Here is a 21,821-nt window from a genome sequence, read left to right as displayed (position 1 = left end):
ACCTTAAATGTGACTTGTAAATATGTCATTTGGAACATTTATTTATTATTTAACAGCCTTTTTTTTAATGAAATATTCTTGTTAAGTCTCTAAAGGACAGAGTCCACATCGTTTACAAAGACTGGAGCCAAACACACATTCAATGCACATGAACTAAAGGTCAATAAAAACTTAACGAAAAGCCTGAAGTCACTGCTGGCAGATGGGCATGTGTTAATATGTAGTCTATTGAAACATTATGTATTTTCTCTCCCGTGATACCAGTTAATATTTGGAAAGGAATCAGGATTTGAATCTCATCTGTTGCTGCTGTAATCTGGAGGCATTAATAGTTTGTCTCATCACAGTTTGTGAGCGTGTGTGTGTGTGTGTGTGTGTGTGTGTGTGTGTCTTGGTAGGACATTTCTATTGATGGGTGGAGAATAGGAGCATGCCAGACAGCTGCCGTAATACCATTCCAGCACTTCAGCCATCTCACAGTGAATAAGGCTGTCTGTGGTTTCCCCGCTCGCTGAAGCTCTCATTGGGCAGATTTGGGCAGCAAGGAGGCGAGCGCCCACTAAAATAGCCGCCATTGTTTGGTAAACTGACTAATGAATGACAGGGGGGGTGGCGGAGGAAGTGGGGAGGGTGAGAGCGGGAAGGAGAGGAGCTGAGGTCACACATTGTTCCCTCTCTGGCTCTTTTGCCTTGACCGTCTCATGGGATGGCGGTCTGCTTGTGGAAGGCCCCGGCGCTGCTTTGTTAGCTCGCCTGCTTTGAGGTCAGTGAAGCTGGGATGTTGCCAAGTCACAGACACACACAAACACAGACACAGACACACACACAGACACACACACAGAGCTTCACAGACTTCCTCAATGTAAACCCCCAGAGGAAACAGGGATGGTTGTTGCTGGAAGGCAGCGAGCAGCTGGTTTCTTCACCTCGTCTTAACGATGCAACTGCAGAAGGTTTATAGTTTTAGAGGCCGGCCCTGGAAAGAGCTTTGTAATTTTGGTGCCTGTTGTAGAGAAAATATAAATATTTTAAAGAATGACTCCATTTAAACCTCCAAGTGAATTACACTGGAACCTTTACTCTCCATAAATACTAAATTGTATCTTACTTACAGACACCTTTCACAAACTCAAGCACACTAATTGAACACGTCTGTATTTTCCCCTATAATTAATATAATATATAGTTCTTCCCCGGAGACTTGTAGGAAATTATTAGAACATTTAACACCTGTAAAATTAAGATTTTCACCTTTGACCTAAAGCAAAGTTCTTGTGTATAAGACTGTAAGAGTTAATGGGTTCAGGCTCTCACTGATTTGCCAGTATTTTTATTTGCTAAAGTAAAGCTAACAGGATGCTAATAACAAATCCCCATGAACTCTTCCATCCAAATGAACAGTGAGTTGTATTAGTGATCAGTGGAATCTAATTGATTTCCAGAGGACAACCCCAGTGTGACGTGGCCTGAATGAAACATTTGGAATAAAATTGGACTGAATTTGAAAAAATATTTTGTTTACACCTACTTTGGTGATGTCAGTATGTGACGTGTAGTATGAAGGAAAACGAGTCAACAAGGTACAACAACAAAGAGACTCAGAGTGTATTACGTAATCTACAGTTTATTTTGGACTGTAATTGTACCGCAGGAAAAACTTTAAGGACAGAAATAAAAAGTGAAACCGATTTACTTTTCTTCTCTCCTCCGTCTTCAGATCAATCAAACAGAAACAAAAACATTTGCTTCTTTAAGTCGGTCATTTTGAATATAAACCATTCATTCATTGTGTCACATGTAAAACATGCAGAGGTGAGTCAGCTGTTGTCCAGTGAAATGAGATAACTCACTAGCAGAAACACTCTACAAGGAATTCTACCCCTCTGGTCTCATTGATTCCCATCAGTCAGTAAAATCAGATTAGACAGCAATCAATAAACGCTTTGACTTTCAAATGACATTCTTTGTTCTCTCCCCATGCTGTTCCTGCATGCAACAAACTCCCAACCCTCTCCCACATGCACACTGAAAAAGGGCTGAACAATTAGGAGGAAGACAGAAAGAAAGGTTAGTCAAATGTGTCACTTTAAGAAAACAAGGCGAGAGCTCAGTGTCCTTACAGATAGAATTGGCACATTGGTGGTTCGTGTCGTTGAGGTGCGCACCAAGGCACGACTTTGGTTTTGGTAGTAAATGCATTTCTATGGAAAACAGAAGTTTCCTCAGACTAACACTGAAAAGGTCTAAAAGTGGTTTATCTAAAACTGGTCTCAACTTTTTATACCGTTTCCTCCCCGGACGACCAGGATTCACCCTCGACGTCAGACTCCTCGGAGTGGACCAACTCCCCGTCTACGACATTTCTACACAACAGCTGCTTCACCTCGGAACGCATCTGTGCCTGCTCCGCTTTAGCAGCCAGGGCTTTAGACGGGTCAGTGTCCACCCTGGTGTTCCCATTAACCACATTCGAGTCGTCTGAATTCCCCCAAACTAGGTTGTCGCCAAAACCTAGATCTTGATTGGTCTGTTCGGCTGCTTCGTTACACGCGTCATCTGGTTGATAGGCGGCGCCGGTCTCTAGGGAGGACACCCAGAAATCATTCTTTATACCAGAGTCCTTCACCGCGAAGATATCGTTTTCATCAGGTGCACTGTCAGGTGAAATCTCAAGGGTTTCCTCTTTCCCACACATCATGACACCTTCATCAGAGCCTCCGTCATCATGGAGGCAGGTTTCAGCCGAGTCAGGCGCGTTATCACATTTTGGATCATGTTCAATTTGATCTCCGATTTCAAATTCTTCACTTGGGTTCTCCAGGACTTCCCATTCAGCTGTTTCCGGAGCATCAGGAAATGCCTGACAGTCTACAGCCTCCTCAGTGGGATGTTCCTGAGAGTCGGCTGTCTCTTCGGGTACGACGTTTACCACCTCGGCGGGGGCGGCCACATCCTGCGTGTTTTCTTGCCACGCGGAGTTCGGTTCCTGCGAGTTGTCGATTTCCTCCATATCAGGCCTGCTGGGGACATCACTCATGCCGGAGCAATCTTCTGTTACATCAGCATGCGTCACCGTGGAGACATTGTGTTCATCCACTTCCTCTCTTTTCTCTTGCTGGACCTTCTTATAAGCGAGAGTGTCTGTGTGAGTCATTACCACTGATGAGTTACTGAAATACCAGTTCTCATGAGGCTGATCTATTGTTCCAGAGGAAGATACAAGTTTGCCGTTTTCCCACAGTCCAGACTCTGCACAGAAAGACTTGTCTTCTGTTTTTATTCGTCCGGCCTCTTCTTGCTCTGTCGTTTCCTCGGCAGACTCGCTCTCACCCACCTGCTGCTGCTGCGCGAAGCGAGCACTGTAGCTGTGTGTGGATAGGTTCTCCAGTTCCTGCTCCACAAGTCTGTCCGTGTCCAACTCCTCACCGTAGTCTACGTCTGCGGGTGCCGCGGGTTCGGTCAGTTCTTCGGTCTCTTCGTCTGAATATCCATTACTGACTTTCTTGATCATTTCTTCTGCTATTTCTTCCTCGTTCATCGGCGTAGCATGCTCACTCACAGTCACACTCTGGCCAATGACCCTGTCCTCAATTTGAGCATATCCCAGGTCAAATTCGTCATCCAGTACTTCTGCTTCAACTTCCTCGCACAGATCTTCCATGGTTCCAAATTTCTTTGACTTGCCTTCGCTCCACACGTCACTTCCCGTCTCTGCCATCTTCTTTTCCTGGTCTCCCTCGCTGGACTCACTCTCCTCCATGTGCGATGCCTGAGTGTTGGCGTCGGTCTCGTCGCTTTTGTATCGGATCAGAGGACGAGTGTCAGCGAGGGTGTTGTCCTGAGCATAGCTGTCGCTCTCCAACTCGGTCCTCCATGACACACAGACATTTTGAGAGTCCTCCTCTTCATCATCATCATCATCTTCTTCTTCTTCATTGTCAGGAGGCGGTACGTTCTCTTGGTATAATGCAGATCTCTCTCCGTCATCATCAACTTGTGTGTCCATCACTGAGGAGGCCACATTGTCGTGGCTAATTTCTCTCTTTTCATGCTCCACTTCTCTTGCTGAAATGTCTTCCTCGGGTTCAGCATGTTGTCTTTTTGCTTCTTCTTCGATGCCATCGTCGGTCTTCAGCTCAACCTTCCTTTCAATTACACTATCCCACGTATCCATCTCCTCTCCATCAGGGTACAACTTCTCCTCAACATCTGTCTCATTTGTTCCTACCATAGAAGAGTTTAATTCTGGTGTTATCTCAACTGCATCTTCATTTGAGCCGTTTTCATCTCGGCTGAAATCTGTAAATTGGTTGAACACACTTTCTGCATTCTCACATTCGGACACTGGACTGCTCGTCCTGGATCCAAAGGTTGGTTCGAGCACTGCCTCTGTTTCAGAATCTGAGCTCTCCACTCGGGCGTGCTCTGCTGCTTCGCCTGCACACTCTTCACTTGCCAGCGCATCAATCGGAGCACTTGGCTGTTGCACGTCTTCCTTTTCAGCAGCGCCGTCAATAGACACATCATTATCAGATTGATCCGGGAAAACACAGGGCCGCTCTGTCACGTTGATGTGGTGTGGTGTAAGGTTGGGTGATGTAAACTGGTGGTGGCTAATTTCATTGAAGGCTGGCTCGCTGCTGTGGCCGGACTTGACCTCATAACCAACAACTGACTCCATAACTGTTTCATCTCGAGTTTCATCATCTTCACCTTCTTTGGTCCCTGATGTCGTTGGAGCAAAAGCCTCCTGCTCATTAGGAGGCGACAGAGGCTCAGCGTAGGTGACTTTCTCATGAACCTCCTGTGGTCTGAAATTTTCAACAGCGCCATCCTGCAGTATTTTAGGATAAGGGGTCTCCCATGTTGCTGACTTTGCTGGCTCTGCCGCCGCAGGTTTCCGTAGAATCTCGGGAGTTTCGTTGAAAGTTACAGGTTTTCTATTGCAGAGCGATGTTGCAGGTATTGTCGTTGGTGCTGTTGCTGTTATGGTGCGGAGAGATAAAAGGGAAGTAGTCTTGTGGGTAGCAGACAGCTGCGTTGGGTAATTCTTTTTAACCCCCCGAGGACAGAACACTGCATCTGTGGAGTAAAAGAGTAGAGCTCATGAATACACAATGAACTGATCTACTGCAATATTGACTTGCACTGATGTCTGAATACACTGGGTTTAAATGAAACCAACCGTATCTTTGTAACAGTGCTGTCAAATGTACTGTATGCTAAGATATTTGATATCTCCACACAGTGCTGACTCGTGCTTCAAATAATCCCTAGTAATCTTCAGGCGACATAGATACTGTGCATTATTAAAACGTATGTTCTCAAAGGAGTTTGGACAGTAATGGGGAGATATTGATTGTCATTTCCTTTCAGCGCTGTCTAAGTTACCGGAAAGCAAAGCCATATGGCTCAATAACCTTTCGGGGATTCTCTTAGGTGGCTTGAATTACAGGACCCAAAGTGCCTGGCTCAGCCCCCCGTCAGCCGGGCTCGCCCCTCCACCTCCACCACTCTCTAGTTAAACTAATGCGATTACAAATTATATCAAACATGTCCCCCACTCTGAGGGGCTTTTAGTTAGACAGAGTGATATTACACCTTTACAAAGGGTGAGAATGGAAATAAAGGACGGGATTTATGCAACATGGTAAATCACTGCAGCCACTGACACGGTGCTGATGCGTGGTTATTGTTTGTTTATTTGATTACCTGTGATGGAAATGTTTCTTGGCTGATTTGACAAAGAGACGTCTCCCCCGATGCTCTCACTGTCCAGTAAAGCTCTGCAGAGACAGACAACAACAGAAACAGGTTACATCCTGAAGTTACGGAGAGACGTGTGAATATAGTGACGTTTAGGATCCGGATGAGCACACGGAGAGGTGGGAGCGAAGGGGAGACTTTTGTTGCTCTCGAGCAGCAGGAACAGACTGAGGTCTGTTGTTATGGTAATGAAGGAAAGGCCTCGCCATTGAGGAGCCATCTGCAGCACACAAACCTCTGCCATCAATTCCTCACACACACACACACACACACACACACACACACACATAATGACAGCAGATATTATGAGCAGCCCATGCAGCACTAATACCACTGCGACCGCACCAGTCTCCATTCCAACACATACTCTTATAATTAGCTGCATGTTTAGCATATTAACTCCATCTGCATTTCTTTACAAGATCCTGAACTACACAACATCTGGGTATAAGAACAGTTTCATGTGCAGTGAATGACATTGAAATTTGTCCTCTAGTTATGTCCCCCCTGTCCCTCCCCTCCCCCCATCCCCCCATCCCGTTCCCCTCTGCTGTTATTCTAGACTCCCATAGCTCATAAATCGGTAGCTCTTCACTAAAGGGAGAGGGTCAATATTTTGAGGAGGTGGGGGCCGGAGCGAGGAGACGCCACCATAGAACTCCATAATGGATAAGTTAGTCTGTCTGAGGACAACAGAGGCTGCTGTCTCAATGAGATGACCTTTAGTCCGGACGGCTCTTTATTTGTCAGCTTCTCTCGCCGATGGGTGGAAGGCTGTTCATCTGCGCTGTTAGTGAGCAGCAGCGTTTGAATAGGTTAAACTAATCCCCTAAATCAGAGCCGACGTGGTGGTGATGATAGCTGAGCCGGACGCACCATTTGGATTTGTGGAACCAAATCTGACCCTGAGGCGTGCGAGCTTCACATAACTTGTATTTGATTATTTAATATGTGATACTTATATCATTTCCACTAAAGGAACATACACAGGCATTCATTTCATTTAATGAACTTGAGTTCCTGGAACTGGATTTTTTTTACGCCACACCCTACGATGGATGATAGCATAGTTCTTCTTCTTTAAATTATGTCATATTTACATGTTGTAATCGGACACCGTTGAAGCTAGATACAAAGGAGGCTGCGACTAAAAGTTAGCTGAGCACGAAGGATCGCCACGTGATTGTGACTGTGAGTGAATCGTTTTCTTCACAGTGGTTAAAGTAAAAAGATGTTGTTGAAAATCGGTTTTAGTCAGCTCCCGTGAAAGCGTGAGTGCACAAGCGTCTTTGGGCATGTTAAAATCAAAATTAACTGTAGTATTCATCACCTATCTGTCTGACATCGGGTTAGTTCCTTAGATCATCATCCTCCATGTGAAGTTGTTGTGCATTTACATCAGAGTGTGCAGCCACAGTTTCCCCTTTTTCGCTGAAGCGTGACGGACCATCATGTCACAAACAGTCACCACAAAGGCCGGAACAAAAAAACGTATCTCCGTCGATCAATAATCATAATAGAATGGCTATTTTTCAGCCATTGATCACAATATCTTTGATGGAAATGCTAGAGGAGCAGAATGCAGCTGTCGTGTTAGTAGACAGTCAATAAATGCATTTGGCTGTGACTGGATAGGCTTCATTATTTACAGCCGACTCTACTCACCCCCCCTGATTTTAGAGGGCAAGAGATACAGTTTATTGCAGTGCAGTGAAGTAACTGAGCAAAAATGCAACGTGAGGTGGACGTGTTGCAAGCATCTACATCTGATACGGTGAAATTAGTTCGCAGAAACAGTGCAATCCGAATTGAAGCAAATCAACCTTTTGTGTTGCACAATCGAATAAGACTTCTGTTGAAATACCAGTAATAGCGTAAGAGTCTTGAGAAAATAATATCCTGCACACTGATCACCGATCTCACAGTTTATTGATCGTATAGTGACAGTTTGACAGAGGTGTAGAGGGACCGAAACGTTGGTATGATCAATATAACTGTGATGCTGAGCAGGATCTTCTTTTCTCAAGACTCAAGTGACACTCAACACACCTTTATCTGAGATAGTTGGATGTGTGAATATTTCCCCAGAGAAAATCAAGAACGGCTCTGACACATAATTCCCTCTGAAACCAATAGATTTGTGTTTGTGTGCAATTTTTCTTTTTTTTTTTTACCTTATGCTAAGCTAGGCTAAATATGTCTAGTGTGCAGCACCATAACTAATGCACAGGTATGAGATTGATAAAGATTCTCTTTTCTGTTTTCTTCTGGAATATGAACAAATGGGAGAATGACATTCAGGATGGACTTATGTATGTTCTTACTGATCAGGCCTGGATCAATAATTCTGAATCTACAGGGGCAGAGATACTGAAGGCATCTTGGAAAAGCTCATGCAGGGTGTAGGCACCACCAGCCCCTTAAGCCTAAACAGGATCAACAGGTGTAGCAGAAAAGCAGCTGGCGGGCGCAGCGTACCTGTACGTCGCTACCTCCAGACCCAGAGACATCTTCAGCTGCAGCAGGCCTCGGTTTTCCAGGAGGAGGTGGTCGATCTGCTGGCCCACCTCCTCTTTCTCCGCCTCCAGGCCCTCTATGTGTGCCTGCCAAAACAGGAAGCCAAACAGGAAGAGGAAGCAGTTAAAAAAAAGGCTTTCTCACATTGTAGTTTATAAAAGGGAATACACATCCTTTCTTCCACTGTTTGTCATGCTCTGGGGTTTGTTCAAATGATGGTAAGAGGAACATGTCTGGCCAGTGTTATAACACATTTGCTTAATGTCTGAGACTCTGGTTTGCTGTTTGACAGCTGATGCAAACTTGTTACTAATCCTCCAGGACCACACACTTGATTTTGGTGCTTCACCTCAGAGCGACCCAGAACTAATCCCAACAGAACCAATATGTTATTTATATGTATATGTTGTTCCCTTTTCCCTTTCAGACCCAAATCTTTTCATTGCATCAGAATATGCAATATAATAAATGCTCCTAGAAGTCTTCAGTGCGACATCTGGCATCTTTCTAAAGAGCACGAATATTTGCCAGGAATTGAGAAATCGAAAAAATTGTTCATCTGGACATTGTAGTTAGAAACAAAAAGGATCTTCTGGTGAAGACTTGACCAGTCATATGTGACAGACAGCAAACAGAGGACAGAGTGGGGGATTGTTTTCTCACAAGACAGAGGTTGCTAAATTATTTTTGACAGCTTCTGCAAAAAAAAAAAAAAAATCTGTCGTGATCATTATTTCATTCAGTCGTTACAATTAATTAATTTTTAGAGTGAACATTTAATCAATTAACTGTTGAAATGTGATATTTTGATCAATAATGCTTCATAAAAGGATGTTGACAGGTTTGATAATCACACTCACCTGGAGCTGTTGGATCTCCTGACTGTGTTTGTTTCTCTGTTGGGATGCGCTCTTCTCCAGATGCAGCCTGACATCCTGAGCTGAGGCGATCTCCTTCTCCAGGGCTCGGAGCCTCAGCTGGCTTTCACTCTTCTCCTGGCCCACTTGGGTCAAACGGCCTCTGGCCTGGTTGAGCGACTCCTCTAGCTGAGCTAACTGGCCCTGATAGGCCTCTGCTGCCTCCTGCCATGCTCTGGTGGCCCTCTGGGAGTACTCCTGCCCCAGCTCTAGGAGGTTCGGTGCCTGGTTGCCCCTCTGAGCCCGTGTGGGTGGCACTGCGGCTCTGGAATGGCTCAATGTGGCCTCCAAGTGGGCCACATCCTCCTGATGGGTTTGAATTAGGAGCCTCATCTCATGCTCCAGATGACTGACCTTCTCTCTCAGCCAGATCTGTGCTCTCTGTTCCTCCTCCAGCACCTTCCTGCTTTGCTCCGCCATTGTCTTGGCCTTGACGTGGGCTTGAGCCTCCCTCTGTCTCTGCAGGTCCAGGGCTTGGAACTCCTGGGTCAGCCGGCCGACCTCCAGCTCTGTGTGGACCCTGTCCGTCCAGGCTGCATCCAACTCCAGCCTTGTTTGCCGCAGCTCTTCCTCCAAGCCCTTCCTGCGTGTCGAAGCTCCGTGACCGCTGCGTCTCAGAGCTTGGATCTCCTGCGCGAGCAGCAAGTTTTCCTCCTCCAGGAGTTTGACCCGATTCAGATAGGTCTCCAGGCGTCGGTTCAAGTTCAGCATCTGGTGCTTCTCCTCACCCAGGTGGCTGTGGTGGAAGGTTTTATGCACACTGTGGAGCTCCATGTCTGAGAGGTTTGGCAAACCGAGGCCTCGCTCAGAGGTGCGCTGATTATGATTTGGCAGCCAAGTGTATCTCCCAGTCCAGGCCTGAGTCAGGGTGTGTGTGGGTGGGGGAGTTTTTTCGTGAGCGTGAGGCTCCTGTGAGGATCTGGTACTGTGACTGCCAGCAATAGGCTTCCCTTTCATACTGGAGTTAATGAAGGGGCTGGACACATGGACAGCAGGGGAGGAGGGATGCAGAGGGAGGAGACTGAAGCCCGGAGAGGGAGGAGAGAGGGGATGAGAAGGGATGGAGAGGGAGGCAGCGGGATGAGGGAGAGATGAGATGAGACGAGACGGAGGGGTGGAGTGGGAGGGCTGAAAGAGATGGGAAAGGGCAGAGGGAGGGAGTGATGTAATCTCCAAGGTTAACTCTTTCACCACTGGTACTTTTTCCAGTTTAGTAAGAGGGAGAAGGATTTTACATCTATGACAGGAAGCCCAGGAGGAAAGACACAAGAGTAGCACCCACACAGTTGATGTTATCTATATTTATAGATAACAGTGGGTAAGTTAAAGACAACAGTTATTAGAACTCAGTTGTATGACAAACTGGAAACCAGTGCAGAAATTTGTGAACTGGTGTCTTAGTTCGGCCTCCGGCTACAGCGTTCTGAATGAAAGAAAAGTATTTAGGGGAAGTCAAGTGGTATTAAAAAAAAACACAACAATGAAAGTGAAAATAGGGACAAGTGATAAAACACTTCAGATTGATAACTCACCAACTTACGAGTTACTCAACAGTTTACAACATTCTTTTGCTGAAAGTAATGTCAGCTGCAGAAAAACTAAAGCATCAGAAGCTTAATTTTATCTAGTGAAAATAATGGAATAAAATCACACTGAAATTCAGCAAAGTGGCCTCCTACTGAAAAGACACAGACCTGTTCTCGTAATGTGACAAAAACCATTTTCCTCTGACTTGTGGTTTTTGGAAAAACAGTAACTTTAGTTGTTACATGTAAGACATCAAGACTGGGACAACTGTATATGACAGTCATGAGCTGTGTGTCAAGCTGCTCAGAATTTCCCTCTAAATGAATCCCTCAGAGTTTCACCTGTGCTCTGCTTCTTGTTTGGAAACTGCATTTAGGAGAGTTGGTTAATGATTAGACCGAATAATGCAAAGTGTGATTCTATAAACATGTCAACACCGAAAACCTCAAGAAAAAGTAACTGCAGAGTGGAGGGAATGAACGACACAAATCTTACTCACAATAATAAAAAAACAAAACAAAACATATATTTTATAAGTTTTGCACTGTAAGTATGGGTACACTGTGATGCCAGGGAGAGATATACTTTTGACTTCCCCTTCTCCACCTAGTGGACATCTCACAACACTGCAGCAGCTTGCCATTACTTAGTATTCCCCAGTACCCATCTCTAACTGCATCCTACCCTAAAGACATACATACATGTAACAGAGGAAAGGTGTAATGAACTCTACAAGAGGTATCAAATAACTTAGAAGAAGAAGAAGTTTCCTTTATTGTTCGAAATTTGACCTCCACGTTTATATCAGTCTCACGGAAACGTAGGGCTTGTAAAGGAAGTCCTACAACCAGACAGAAATGAGGCTGCCTAATCTGCCATAATGAGAAATATTTAAGAAGCTCAAATACTTTTGAGGAAAGCTTTCCCCAGAGGCCTCAATGAAATCGACAAGATTTAAAACTTTCCTCTGCCTCTGATAAAGAGGCACCACACGGACAAGCAATATAAAAGCTCTTATGAAGATCTGCTTTTATTACTTGTGCATCTATTTAAATTTTTTTTTTTTTTTAAGTGTCCCATGTTGCTCTGAAGGTTTCACAGGCCCGTGACACCAAGAATATATTTGTGGAAAAACAAACTTCTGCTTAGCGTTTAGAAGAACACTGAATAATACTAAATATTAAAAAAATATAATCTTGTAGTATAAAAAATACTGGCTGCAGCTTTACAAAAACATGCACCAGTCCAACCAGAAATATTCATTCGCTGTACATTAACAACCCTATCAGTGTACAGATATCTGCCTCACCAGCTGAATCTGCTCTTGTGTCATTCAAACCAAACTCAAACCAAAATCTTCACACTGTCTGCCACAGTTTATTATGCAAATTCTTTAACCTAGTGCAGATCTTCAGCAGGTCACATATAGAGGAAGTTAAAATTTGTTAGTTGATATGATCAAAACATAAGCATTTGATACCTGAGCCACTATCACATCTGGAAACTTTCACACTTTTCTTTTTTTTTTTCAATATATTTTTTTGGGCTTTTTTTTTTTTTATGCCTTTATTGATAGCACAGTAGAGGGAGACAGGAAATTAGGAGGCAGAGAGAGGGGGAATGACATGCAGTAAAGGACCATCCGAGGCCGACTGCAGTGAGGACTGTAGCCTCTACATATGGGGCGCCTGCTCAACCAACTGTGCCACTCGACACCCCACTTTCACACTTTTCTATAGAGCTTCCATGTCATGATATGGATTCCTCCATCGGCGGGTTTGAGTCTGGATATACCTTTTGATCCATGTATTGTGAAGGAGATGAAATCTTGTATTTTACCAGAGGGACTGACCGACATAACCAGAGGACAAACAGGAGAAGGTGAAAAGGAGTGGAAACCTTTTTTTGGAGCTCTTTGAATGTCAAGGTGCACGGTCATTGTGAGGTTGCTGCGTGTTGCTGTGTGTTGCACCATTTTTGTTTCCTGTTTCCTTCTCTTTTTGTTTTACTCGACTGATGTGTTTCTGCTTCATCACATGAAGTAAAAATGAGGTGTTGGGTTTCTTGTCCTTTGATCGTGAAAATTAAATGTTTCATTGTTTAATTTAGACACTGTTCTTGTCTATTTGCATCTATGGAGGGTATGCATCAAAATAATGTCAATAAAAATTTAGGTATAAAAACAAACGAGTGAAAATATAGTAATATCAGAAATTGATTTGATTGAGTTGATTGATAACTTTACTTTCCCTTTTTAAAAAAAACATAACTCTATAAAATGAGTGTGTTTAATCAGAATTCAGGAGATAAATTCTTCATACCCAAAAGATGTTGCATGTTATTGTGTACACACAACAAAGCAACAGTCAGGCTGTGGACAGATCGCTGAGACACTCTAGTAACGGTTTGACAGAGTACGTGTCTTTGTGCTTCAGGGGTGCATAAATTTGACCGTCGTCCACATAACAGTGAAGCGAGATGCCATGTTTTCTCAAAATAGGACCAAGGGGGCGCAAGCGAAAAAAAGAAGGGGCCCCAGAATCGAACCCTGCGGGACACTGCAGGGAAGAGGCACGGAAGAGGACACAAAAACTTCTTTCAGCCAGGTAGGTACCTAAACCAATCCAGTGCTACACCATTACTGACCACCCAGTGCTCCAGACAAGAGATGAGAACATTGTGGTCCACTGTGTCAAAGGCAGCAGTTAAGTCTAAAAGCACAATGATTACATTTTAGAAAGGAACTGGAGCTTGGAAATAGGCCTGAAATTAGAGAGAGCTGAGGGGTATGACCAGGTTTTTTAATCAGTGGTTGCACTACAGCATGTTTAAAATTTTCAGGTACCACACTAAAAGGTCAGACTGCTTCATAATAGCAAGGAGCACCTGAGGGTTTCATACAACCAACGATCTCTTTCTAAAAAAGAGAGGGACACAGGTTCAAAGTGGTTAAAGACAGCAGAGCAGGGGACAGAGATGGACGGGTCACAAGTTGGGGGTGAGATGAGAGCTCTATAGTGGTCACCATCTTCAGAGGAGGCTTCCAGAGATACAGATTGGGGGGAATTAAGAATAGAGTTAACGGTTAGATTAAAATAATATCAGAAAAATGTTTTGTCTTAGCAGCTTCTGCAGTTTTCTGTTAACGACGCCAGCTGTCTTTCAACCTGTTAAAAGCCACCCGCAGTTCGTCATTTGTTCTTTTTTATTTGCTTATGGTGCATGAATTGAGATTCCTGATACGGCATGAAGCAGACATCCAAAGTCCACATTCCATATTAGTAATCCTTTTCCTGCATGTGCACTATTTGCAATATTGTCTTTTATTAGAAAATTATCTTTTCATAATACAAGAAAGCACTGTACACAGTTTGAAGGGCTGCAATCAGTCAGCCGTGGATGCAAATTACTTTCTCACCCAAAAGCAGAAGTTGTTCATTTCAGGGGTGTGAGCAACAGATTCAGCTGAACAGGGGAAGCAACCACTTCTCATATTAGGATGCTCCGTGGTTCAATTACAGTAGCCCTTCTCTGTCTTCAAGTCAGATAGAACTTACGAGAACAACTGCAGTGATGTCAGAGGAGGAAATTAACTACGCTTCAGTTGTATTCAAACCGAAAAATAAACCCCCACCTGAAGGTAAGTTTAGTTGTTTGTTTGTTTTTTACTGATCAGAGAGTTAAATCCAAGCAAGTAAGTAAGTGGGCAAAAATAAGCTGAGGTGTCCAGAAAATATGTTCGCTAAAAATTAAAAAAGAAAACTGATACAGTTAAAATCTAGACACACAATGTTTAACTGTTAATGACTTTACTTCTACTAATTGTAATCCATTGGAATGGCCCATTGAGATTTAATTTCAGTGATGTTTCTCTTCAGTTACCATTTCCTGAACACTTCAAAGTGTAATATGATAATGGCTTTAGGGTCCTACCTGATAAGTAATATTACATTGTGTAGAGGATTAAAGTCATATATGTAATTGTTGTAATCTGCCGCTACCAAATATAAAGTGTAAACTCAGCTTTTTGCTTAGTGTTGCTTAGCGCTGGAGATTCCAGACTGACCACAGCTGCCTAAAACCACAGGAGAGTGTACAAAGAAACTGTAATAGAAGAAGAAGAATTTCATCATCTTAGGTTTTAGCTAACCGTTTTAATGCCCTGCAAGAGTCTAAAGAATACAACTCCGTGGAGAGCTCACACACTGAATGACTTGTCATTCTACAAGATACTGAAATTTGGGACAAACACAATCACAATTTGCAAGACTGCACAGTAATTGACTGTTCCTCAACCTTTCAGCTAAAGATGAGGAGGAAACTGTGTACGATGAAGTGAAGGTGCACAGCCAAACCTCCGAGCAAACTGCAGACACAAATGGTAAGTTGAACAAAAAAAGACTATGTGCTCAACATTCAGGTATTACTGCAACTAGGAATATTTCTTATAATGCCGCTAGTACTAGCAGTATTACAACTTTTACCATTTCAAATTACCATTTTTACTACAGATAAGAGAGAACTAGTTTCAGGATGATTACTACTCAGTGTGTAAAAACAGCGCTTTGTCAATAACCCTGATGTTGTCATCTGGGTAATCTCAGTTCGAGTTTGAAGACTGAAAATTTATAACAAAGCCTTAATCTAATTCATGGTGTTTAAACCATATTAGAACTTTTTTTTTTTTTTTTTAATAAGTCTTTCCCAAGGCAGAGGCTTGGATCATCTGTAACTAATGGCCTTTATGGATTTTTGGATTGTCCGCCAGTCCGACTAGCTGGCAACGCGGAGTAGCCCGGCTGTTCACGCTAAAAGCGCATTTCTCTGCGTCAGAACCATGATCTATCCAAGCAAAATTATTGCAATCCTTTCCTATAAATGACCTTTACTTTTACCCTCACTACCCCTAAATTTTTTATAATTGTATTTGTCTCCGCAGGACTCATGCCATACAAGAAAGGAAAAAACAGTTGTGGCGCCTGTCAGCTGGTGGCTTGTTTTTTGAGCATTCTCTGTGTCATTTTGATAATAGGCATCATAGTCGTCTGCATTTACTGTAAGTATACAAAACAGACCATCCATGTATGAACTTAGACATGAGACAGTCCCTGAAGAAAAATTGTCTGTTTTAGTTTAAGTTTCTGGCTCTAATTGTTTTTATGAATTTAAGTTAATTAATGTAGAAATATATCCCATGTTAAGACCTATACCAACACTGAATTGATTCGAATAACAAGTGTTGTCTGTACTGTGTGTATGCATGTGTATATATATATATATATATATATATACTTACTAAAGAGCGCCATTGTTATTAAGAACATATTCTTTCATAACAATGGCCACCATAGTTTAAGAATCAATCACAAATACACTGTACGCCTGTTATCTCGCTAACACAACCATATCTTTCAAAAAATTTCACAACAAATTCTGTTACCCATTGTTTTCAGTGATGTTTACTTAAAAGCTAAAGTGGGAAAATTCAAAGATTTGCATCTTCAGCGGGAACCAATGGGCTTTGAGAGAAGCAGGGAGTCTAAAGTATAGAGGGAAGGACGTACAGATAGTTGGTTTTAATCTTTTCATGGGATTTGCTGATCTTATCAATTTTAGTAAACACAATGAAGAACAGACAGGAACAATCTTCTGAGAGTATCACTGTGATATACCAAAAACAAATGTCAATATTGTGATCATTTGAGCAAATTTTTATTTTACAGTTGTTTCACCCAGTCAGGACAAACAGCTGGACCAGTTAAAGCACAACCAAACAACTCTACTAGCTGAAAATGACAACCTGACAAAACGCAATACTGAACTAATTTCCGACAATGAAAACTTGAGGCAAAACAAGGACAATCTCACAGTCCAGTTAAACCAGCTGAAAACAATGTATAATGTCTCGGAAAGCAAGCTCAAAAACCTGACTGAAGAAAACCAGGACCTGAAAAAACAAAACCAGGAGCTGGAGGCACAGAGGAACAACTTAACACAACAAATAGAGAAGAATGAGACAGAGTGGAATGAGCTCAACGTCACTCGAGCTCAGTGGAGCATTGATGCCTACTGCCCCATAGAAAGAGACAGTATGTTCAGATCACTTTAATTAGTGACCAAATATAATACGATCACTATGCAGTATTTTTGCTAATTAGTTTGTCTCTGTTTTTACAGAAAGACATTGTAACCCTTGTCAGGATGGATGGCTAAACAACACGTCCAGCTGCTATGCCATTAATAACGCTGTTCAAAATGAACAGAAAACCTGGAAAGAAGCTCGAGAAAACTGCAGAGGAAAGGCTTCAGATTTGGTTGTTGTAGTTGATGAAAAAGAAAAGGTAAAGAGAAAACTGTGGAAACATTAAGGACAGCCTATATGAAGTGAAATCACAGTGTACTTGTAGTATTTAAATATCTCTGATAACTGTCTCTCCATTGTCCTCAGGAATACATCATTGAACACAGCTGGGATAGTTCTGGAACCAGAGGATACTGGATTGGCCTGAGAGTTGAAGATGGGAGATGGAAGTGGGTCGATGGAAGTGATCTGACTAAAGAGTAAGAGACACATCGCTGAACAATTTGAATAATGAAATCTATCAGCCTTGATCTAACCGTCATGCTTTTCCCTCAGATCCTGGATAGGACGTCCTGAGAAAGATCACTGTGCAATTTCTGTTCTCAAAGACAGAGAATGGAAATCAGTGAGCTGTAGTGATCGAAACCGATGGATCTGTGAAAAGGCAGCTTTATCTGTTTAAACGCTGCAGTTAAACTTGAGAAGGTCACTGTCTGTAAAGATTAATCACATGTCAGATCATATCCGCTTGTTTATAAATATCTAATATGAATCTACTTCTGATCACAATTTGTATTTCTAAAATAATATTTTATTTTTCTCAGAAAGCTTTTTTTTTCAAAGATGTTTGTGTGCGTGTGTGTGTGTGTGTGTGTGTGTGTGTGTGTGTGTGTGTGTGTGTGTATGTGTGTGTGTGTGTGTGTGTGTGTGTGGTGTGTGTGTGTATGTGTGTCTGTGTGTGTGTCTGTGTCACAGACACTCACATGATGTAATGTATATGTGCAGTCAGATATTAGATCATATAGGTGCAGTGAGTCTGAGTGCTGACACCAGCATTGAGGAAAATACAGTGACTGACCTAAAAGAGCAGTAAACTGTTGATCATCAATGACTTTGAATGTGTTTTTCTTCCATGTTGTTAGAGATGCAATGCTTACCATTTGTATATTAGCAGATTGATGAAAGGGACCAACAAGACTGCTTCAGTTTTCAATTTCCTGTATGTAACATTTTACAGTGTTGCTGCTGATTGGCCACCAGAGGGAGCTGTGTTACCTCTCCACTAAATGTTACTGGGCTGTGCTCATGAGTGTTTGTGTTCTGATGTAAAGATTAACTTTGTGTAGACGTGACAGATGAGTAGAAGCAAATTAATGTAGTCCATTACAGTGAATAAAAATGCTGCCACACAATGTCGTTACTGACTTTTTCTTGCAAATTGCTCCTTGGAAACGTCAGTCAGCTTTAATCAAGTCAGGAAGAACAAGGTTAATATTATAGGATGTTGTAACATATTTAATCAAGATGAGTTAGAGGAAGGTCTGGTCTCAGTATGTTTCTATGTCCTTTTAGACCTCAGTCTTCATTCACACAGCCAACGTCAGCACCAACAGAGCTCCAGAGAGGGACAGGAAGTCTCACAAAGGAAGTTTTTCGGTGGTTGGACATAAAGGGCCGATCATGTTGAAATCCGTTGAGGTGTTGTCTCTCAACAATTGATTTCTTCATGATCATTAATGCTTAAGAATACCTGATACCTGCAGCAGCGTGAGAGGATCTGTCAGAGACAGTCTGGACTGAATCAATTAAAAGAGAATACTTCCCATCACAACTTTACATTAGCTGCTAAACAAAGACAAACTCACAAAAAAAGCAGAACTACCACCCACCTACTTGTCTGAGAGGTTTATAATCGGTAGACTTCACTTTTTTTTTTACTTGTCTTTCAGTCTTCATAGAGGATTACTGGTGAACTTCATGCTTTGTTCACGATGAACAGAAACACACAGCAGCAGACTGTCGCTTTCAAAAATCCAAATCCTTCTTTGTCTGCAGGTAAGATGTTTTCTAATAGAATAAAACTTCACAAGCTTCTCATCTTTTGTGCTGCAGCATCTTGTTTTATTGTTTTTTAAATATTCATAAGTGTGTCAGCTCTGCCACAGTGATGCTAACCTGCGTAGCTCGCTAATCTCAACAACAAACTATAGTAGGTAGCTACTGATTAGAACTTTATTCATGTGATATGTTGATGTATGTAAATATGTTCTGAGTCTATCTATCTATCTATCTATCTATCTATCTATCTATCTATCTATCTATCTATCTATCTATCTATCTATCTATCTATCTATCTATCTATCTATACTGTTTGATTCTTTTGAAGCATGACAGCACACTGGCAGTAAATGCATTTCAACAGATGAAAATTCATGTTCACCTTCTCATGTATTTTCCAGTCTGCTCAACATATCAGGAGTAACACTGTGAATAAAAGCTAATTTACTGCAGATATTTAAACACTGGTGTTTGATCTGAACAGTTTCAGAGGTATGTGAGGAAGTCGACTATGTTAACGCAGCAGTTTCCACTGTGGACAAAACACCAGCCGTCATGGGTATGTTACTGTCACAGTTTACTTGCCAATAATTAACTTAGGCATTTTAACAATAATCAAAATGATTGAATATTAAAACTGTATGACAGAACTTTTGACTGTTTTAAAGCACACAACATATTTCGGCTGATTTCTTATTGTTTTGTCAGATAAGAAGCCTCACTCCTTAACTCAGTCTATTCCAACAATAGCAGTGAGTTGGATGATACTCTCTGTGATTTTGGCCCTTGATATCTACTGTGAGTATAAACTGAACTGTAAATAAACATGTACATGTCTCTGTTAATGCTCTGCTGGAATGATTCCTCTTTTTGTCTCTGGTGTTACACAATGACAGCTCACCTCTCCTTCCTGCATGTTTGACTGTAGTTACATCTGTCATTGCTGAAAACAACACCAAGCTGACTGAAGAAAACCAGGAGCTGGAGACACAGAGGAACAACTTAACACAACAAATAGAGAAGGAGGAGACAGAGTGGAATGAGCTCAACGTCACTCGAGCTCAGTGGAGTATTGATGCCTACTGCCCCATAGAAAGAGACAGTATGTTCAGATCACTTTAATTAGTGACCAAATATAATACGATCACTATGCAGTATTGTTGCTAATTAGTTTGTCTCTGTTTTTACAGAAAGACATTGTAACGCTTGTCAGGCTGGATGGCTACACAACACGTCCAGCTGCTATGCCATTAATAACCCTGGTCGTGATGAACAGAAAAACTGGAGAGAAGCTCAAGAAAACTGCAGAGGAAAGGCTTCAGATTTGGTTGTTGTAGTTGATGAAAAAGAAAAGGTAAAGAGAAAACTGTGGAAACATTAAAGACAGCCTATATGAAGTTAAATCACAGTGTACTTGTGGTATTTAAATATCTCTGATAACTGTCTCTCCATTGTCCTCAGGAATACATCAGTGATCACAGCTGGGATAGTTCTGGAACCAGAGGATACTGGATTGGCCTGAGAGTTGAAGATGGGAGATGGAAGTGGGTCGATGGAAGTGATCTGACTAAAGAGTAAGAGACACATCGCTGAACAATTTGAATAATGAAATCTATCAGTTTTGATCTAACCGTCATGCTTTTCCCTCAGATCCTGGATAGGACGTCCTGAGAAAGATCACTGTGCAATTTCTGTTCTCAAAGACAGAGGATGGAAATCAGTGAGCTGTAGTGAGAGAAACCGATGGTTCTGTGAAAAGGCAGCTTTATCTGTTTAAACGCTGCAGTTAAACTTGAGAAGGTCACTGTCTGTAAAGATTAATCACATGTCAGATAATATCCACTTGTTTATAAATATCTAATATGAATCTACTTCTGATCACAATTTGTATTTCTAAAATAATATTTTATTTTTCTCAGAAAGCTTTTTTTTTCAAAGATGTTTGTGTGTGTGTGTGTGTGTGTGTGTGTGTGTGTGTCTGTGTCACAGACACTCACATGATGTAATGTATATGTGCAGTCAGATATTAGATCATATAGGTGCAGTGAGTCTGAGTGCTGACACCAGCATTGAGGAAAATACAGTGACTGACCTAAAAGAGCAGTAAACTGTTGATCATCAAGGACTTTGAATGTGTTTTTCTTCCACGTTGTTAGAGATGCAATGCTTACCATTTGTATATTAGCAGATTGATGAAAGGGACCAACAAGACTGCTTCAGTTTTCAATTTCCTGTATGTAACATTTACAGTGTCGCTTCTGATCGGCCACCAGAGGGAGAGAGAGGTTACAGTGAATAAAAATGCTGCAACACAATGTCATTGTTAAATTTTTTTTGCATACAGCAAATATTTACCACATTCACATTACTGACCAATTTTTTTACTAAACTCAACATGACCTCCTAACCAACACCACAAACTTTTCTGTGATGGGCCTAGTTAATTGATTATTTTTGGGTTTTGAAGGATATCAGTTTGGGTTCTGTGAAACTGTGAGGGACTTTTCCACCATTAATTTTTTTTTCCAACTAAATAATTAATCAAGAAAATAATCAGCTGTTAAATTAAGATATTTGTGAATTGCAGCTGGCATCATAAGCCACAGGGACCCACGGGGTCACAGGGCCTCCCTGTTTATAGTGAAACAAAACAACCACTGGGAGACACAAAACTACCACAGAACAACCATGAAGAAACGCAGAACAACCAAATCATTGTTCAATGAATTCAATTATCAAGGGATCTCTCTTGTTAGTACAATTCGTACTTAATTTTCCAAAATGTAAACAAAAAATGGAGCTCAAGTTGTAGCTCATAGTGTAACTCTCCAATTCCATGGCAGTATTATATACAGTATAAATTCACGAATTTTGGCAGTCAAATCTGGCAACATTCCTGCTTGTATACTATAACCTGTGGTCGGTTTTGTTTGTTTGTTTTTGTCTTAATTTGT

The 21,821-nt window shown here is 41.9% G+C and overlaps 3 protein-coding genes across 3 annotated transcripts; 2 read left to right on the top strand and 1 right to left on the bottom strand.

Moving 5' to 3' along the window:
• Positions 1-1,606: 1,606 nt before the first annotated feature.
• Positions 1,607-10,131, bottom strand: nes (nestin). The gene is made up of 4 exons (XM_056381853.1): positions 9,144-10,131; positions 8,245-8,369; positions 5,713-5,786; positions 1,607-5,082 (listed from the first exon to the last, which is right to left on the bottom strand). The coding sequence occupies exons 1-4, from the start codon at positions 9,972-9,974 to the stop codon at positions 2,279-2,281; spliced, it is 3,834 nt and encodes a 1,277-aa protein (XP_056237828.1). The 5' UTR covers positions 9,975-10,131; the 3' UTR covers positions 1,607-2,278.
• A 4,074-nt stretch (positions 10,132-14,205) lies between these two features.
• Positions 14,206-17,678, top strand: LOC130172555 (asialoglycoprotein receptor 1-like). Its single transcript, XM_056381352.1, has 7 exons — positions 14,206-14,367; positions 15,031-15,108; positions 15,667-15,783; positions 16,451-16,816; positions 16,905-17,068; positions 17,176-17,288; positions 17,365-17,678. The coding sequence occupies exons 1-7, from the start codon at positions 14,301-14,303 to the stop codon at positions 17,489-17,491; spliced, it is 1,032 nt and encodes a 343-aa protein (XP_056237327.1). The 5' UTR covers positions 14,206-14,300; the 3' UTR covers positions 17,492-17,678.
• Positions 17,679-18,685: 1,007 nt separating this feature from the next.
• LOC130172536 (CD209 antigen-like protein A) lies at positions 18,686-21,182 on the top strand. Its single transcript, XM_056381319.1, has 7 exons — positions 18,686-18,864; positions 19,352-19,426; positions 19,576-19,665; positions 19,796-19,969; positions 20,058-20,221; positions 20,329-20,441; positions 20,518-21,182. Exons 1-7 carry the CDS (start codon positions 18,801-18,803, stop codon positions 20,642-20,644), a joined length of 807 nt encoding a protein of 268 aa, XP_056237294.1. The 5' UTR covers positions 18,686-18,800; the 3' UTR covers positions 20,645-21,182.
• Positions 21,183-21,821: the final 639 nt, after the last annotated feature.

The sequence above is a fragment of the Seriola aureovittata genome, chromosome 7 (assembly GCF_021018895.1).
Source record: "Seriola aureovittata isolate HTS-2021-v1 ecotype China chromosome 7, ASM2101889v1, whole genome shotgun sequence".
Taxonomy (NCBI): Eukaryota; Metazoa; Chordata; class Actinopteri; order Carangiformes; family Carangidae; genus Seriola; species Seriola aureovittata.
This window is presented reverse-complemented; position numbering and strand designations above follow the sequence as displayed.